General features: G+C 31.8%; 1 protein-coding gene and 1 non-coding gene across 2 annotated transcripts; both read left to right on the top strand.

Annotated features, from left to right (window-relative positions):
• Positions 1-1,265: 1,265 nt before the first annotated feature.
• On the top strand, positions 1,266-3,716 carry LOC115704791 (dolichyl-diphosphooligosaccharide--protein glycosyltransferase subunit 4A). Its single transcript, XM_030631998.2, has 2 exons — positions 1,266-1,416; positions 3,450-3,716. The coding sequence occupies exon 2, from the start codon at positions 3,450-3,452 to the stop codon at positions 3,561-3,563; it is 114 nt and encodes a 37-aa protein (XP_030487858.1). The 5' UTR covers positions 1,266-1,416; the 3' UTR covers positions 3,564-3,716.
• TRNAR-CCG (transfer RNA arginine (anticodon CCG)) lies at positions 1,658-1,730 on the top strand. Its single transcript has one exon. It is a non-coding gene; the product is annotated as a tRNA-Arg (tRNA).
• Positions 3,717-4,389: the final 673 nt, after the last annotated feature.

Below are 4,389 nucleotides of genomic sequence, written 5' to 3'. Positions count from 1 at the left end.
AGAAACTCTCACTAATTTCATGTTCTTCAGTCTCTTTGGTCTCAAAGCGTTAACTCAATCTCTACGACCCTTCCAAGTCCACCCTTCTCCAACTTACCCTTTTCTATTACTGGTTCATTTTGTTATTGTTTTATTATTGCTTTAAGGTTGTTTTCTTTTATTTCTTTATTACATTTTTCTAAATATTATTGTATTGCTATATTTTTAATAGTAATAGAAAAATAATAAAATTTGTATGTAAAATATTTTTTTCAGTATCCTATGCTCCAATATATATTAAGTTTTTTCTCCGTTGCTCCACTGCTGTTTTTTAGTTGTTCTGCTTCTTTTTCTTTTTGATGTCTTCTCTTGTATGTTCTCTTATTGTGCCCCAACTCCTCCATTTTGTTACATTTGTTATGTTGTTTCTTTTCTTAGCCAACTTCCATCCTCTTTTTTTTTTTGTCTTCCAAATTTCATCATTTCAATGGGAGATAAGACTATTACTATCCATGATTCTTTCATTCTGGTAATTACCTTAAATAAATATTTAGTGGTTGGTTTAACTTGTGTAATTTGAAACCAACATTTGTTAAATATATGACATAATAGTGAAACAACCCAAAAACAATATTAGAAAAACCATAACAACCCCAATATTAATAGTTTTAATGTTTCTGACCTTATTTTTTTTTTTTTGTCAGTATTTACAGTATAAAAAAAAAAAGCAAAGACAGTATAAATATAATTTTTTTCATGTAGTAATATAAATATAAACATTTGGGTGATTCTACAATGCACCCCCTTAAAAGGGATGTATTGATGCATCCTTACTTGTTTCGACATCTAGAAAAAAAATTTAGTTTAACTTTTTTTTTCATATTCATGTACGTTATAGCTATTTAAGATATCTTACAAAATTTTGAGAAATTTGGAATAATTTACAATATAGAATATAGAAAACAATGTTCAAACAGTTTATTTTACACGCGTATAAAATAAAATAGTCACGTGTGTAACACACTGCTTGAACGCAATTTTCGACGTGTTAAACTTTTCCAAATTTCTTGATGTCTTAAATAACTATAATTTACATGACTATGAGAAAAAAAATTTCTAAAAAATTATTTCGGATACTAAAACAGAGAGACATATCGATATCTTTTTAAGGGGTCCATTATAAAATTTTCCTATACTTTTAACCAAAATCCACTATCCTCTGGTATAAGAAGCTTTGAGGAACTTGGTCCCTCAAAATGAAATGGGGACTGTATTGAGTCTTCTATAAATGATCCTTTTGGTCCCGGTCAATTTCATTGGTCTGCTCTTTAAAAAAACTTGGCTCCTTTGTCGCCCAGTTCGTTTCGACTGCTTCTGCTGAGACCCTTCAGAGATCTGATCCCCGCATTGGCGTTTTCCTCTCTCTTTTTACGAAAGGTACGTTTTTTCTTCTTTGATTTTGTGTTCTCTCCTTTATTCTCTTTCTAATTCATCTCAGAGATGTTTTCCTTGAGATCTTTAGTTTTGGTTTTCATTAGGATCTATTTTAATTTAGATCCATTATTGCCGTCGCCTACGCTAGGGTTTTTGTTTCTCGATTCTCTTCTCTATCTTTTTGTGCTGAACCTGAACTTTGTTAAGAGTTATATTGGAAAATCCTTCAGTTTTCTAATGTCTTGATCGCATAGCGGAGTGGATATCGCGTTAGACTCCGAATCTAAAGGTCGTGGGTTCGAATCCCACTGCGATCGTACGTATGAATTTTGTTCATACTATTTTGTTTGATTATTTTTTATTCTTTCAAATATTGCGATAATGTGAATTTGGGCAGTCAATCAATGACCAGGCTCCATGAGATTTTCTGCAAAATTGTGAATTTGGGTCACTCAATTCCCTGGTCAGATTCTAGGGAGCGACTCGAGGTTTAATTTTTTTTTCTCAATTCTAGGCTTGCCTTGAAGTCTTTTATATGGTTAAAATCTGATCCATTCGAGTTTGAGGACTAAAATTCATCTTTTTAAGGTAATATTGACTTAGATTGAACACAAGAAACCAGTGGGAATATACAGATGATGAGCTACAATTACTTAATAGGCTTTATACCAAGCGAACTAGGCTTAGTTTGAAGTCTTTTTTTGGTTAAATTCTGGTGTAATCGAGGTTGAAAACTAAAATTCCTCATTTTTAGGTAATATTGATATAGATTGAAGGCAAGAGGCTAGTAGAAATATATTAGGAGCCACTTAAGCCTACCTCTGGTTGAGTGTTTGAGGGAGGGGATAGAGGTTCAATTTTTTTTTTTTAAGAAAAAAAGTAGGGACATATTCAGAAGATGAGCCACAACAACTTAACAGGGTCTATACCAGATGAAGACTCAAGGACTGACTTAAGTCTTTTATTGGTTAAATTCTGGTTCATTGGAGGTCGAATAATTTAATTGCTCATTTGAGGTGATATTGATTTAGATTGATCATATTCATGACTTAACGGGGTTTTATACTTGGTGGAAGACTAGATACTAAAACAATGTGAAATGGCAAACGGCTTGTGTTTGGTCAGTTCTAGTCTTGACTGAACTATATGACCACTATGTATAAAAACAGTATACTCGTGCACTTCGAATTCTTACACTTGGAAAATAATTAACAAGGTCACACCTTTCTTAGTACCTTACCATATATTTGTTTCTGTAGTTCACATCATTTTGGCTGCAATTGACCTGCACATAACACATCTTTATGCTGTATTGGATGTTAAAATATATATTTTTTCCAATTGCTTGCAGTTATAGCTGCTTTCTTCCCTTTTGTTTTGTTTATCATGAAAACTTGATATGACTAACGTAATTTTAGCTTGTAAAGACATGGATTACTCTTTGTCTTACAAACAAATTGTGAATAATGCTCAATTGGCTGTATCCATATGCTATTGTTTTTGATAGTATAAGAGAACATAACTTACAAATCTTCCTAATGTCTAGTATTTGATTTGGTCTTTTAGTTTTTTAAGTAAATCACTTGTATTGTAGTTTTTTAAACCCCACAATATTTTGGGACCAAGATACTATAGGCAATTGCTATGTAGATATCTTGGAGAATCCTTGAATCTTTTGACTATTTGAGCTATCCCTCTTGGGTACCACTTTTATTCTATTTAATCAGGCCAAATACAAAGAGAAAACTTAGGAATTGAACCCTACCCTCCCCAAACACACCGAATGAATCCTTATCAATTGAAGCTACACAATCTGCTAGACCCTGTGTTTTTTCTCTTTTCCACATGAAATATCTATATGTCATTTTATTTCAGCACATTATTTAAGTGAATGAGTGTTCATACTCCTAGGCCGGTTGAGTGAGTGAGTGGTTCGGTATAAGTCTCTCTGAGTGTTAAAAAAAAAGTGAACAAGTGTTGCTATCATGTTACATCTTTGGAATACGATGCTGATTTAAATTTTATTGTTTTGACAGATGTTTGATGATCAAGACTTGGGCTTTGTCGCCAATTTCCTTGGCATTTTTATATTTGTGCTGGTGATTGCTTACCATTATGTAATGGCCGACCCCAAATATGAAGGTAGCTAAAAAAGTGATAGCTACGAATATATGTATTATTTAGTCTACCTTGTTCTACCGAAACTAGCATGATACCTACAATTTGTGGATTTTGTTAACTTATATTTTCATGGGAAGTTTTCTTATTGACAATCTTTTTTCCTCCTATAATTGAGGCTATAATCTTCATCATTCTTCTTTAGATAACATCTTCAGACTCGATATTTTGCAATCTCTTATCCCCAGCTTATACAAGTCCAACTCCAAGAGGAGGATTGAGCCATGTTACTATGTGTTCTTTTCTTGATTTGTTAGTCTCTGCAGCAAGTATAACAAAAAATTAATAACAACTTTATTTCTATCCAAATTTTATTCTTTGTAGTACGTAGGCAGTGGATTGGTTCTTTGATTAGTGGTTTGATTCCACTTAAAATTTTAGAATCCAATCTGTGTGGGACCTTTTATAAAGTATACCATAAATAAACCTCCTTTAGAGGCTAGAGAACTTGTGTTGAACTTGCTTCATACACTACCTTGTTTCGTATTCACGAAGATACAAGTGTTAAGTGCACTTATTTTTAGTGGCTAATGAGTGCACGCCGGTTATTCGATCTAAATCTCATATGATATTTCTAGAGGCTAATGCTATATCAAATTTTGATGGCTTTTTTAAAAAAAATTGTGGTATAAATATTTAAGTTTAATTTTTTAGAGTAATAATATTTATAGTTATATTTTTAATATTTTTATAGGTACTTGATGGTAAAGATAGCCACGTTCCTGACTAGTTTATGTTATTAAATTTTTATTTTTTATTTACAAATTAATATAAATATATTAATAAAAAAATGATACT

The sequence above is a fragment of the Cannabis sativa genome, chromosome 1 (genome assembly GCF_029168945.1).
Source record: "Cannabis sativa cultivar Pink pepper isolate KNU-18-1 chromosome 1, ASM2916894v1, whole genome shotgun sequence".
NCBI classification, from domain to species: Eukaryota; Viridiplantae; Streptophyta; class Magnoliopsida; order Rosales; family Cannabaceae; genus Cannabis; species Cannabis sativa.
The sequence above is the reverse complement of the archived record's forward strand: the minus strand, read 5'-3'. Positions and strand labels throughout refer to the sequence as shown.

Excerpts from the sequence above, each read along its gene's own strand:
- LOC115704791 (XM_030631998.2), top strand. The coding sequence starts at position 3,450 with ATGTTTGATGATCAAGACTTGGGCTTTGTCGCCAATTTCCTTGGCATT.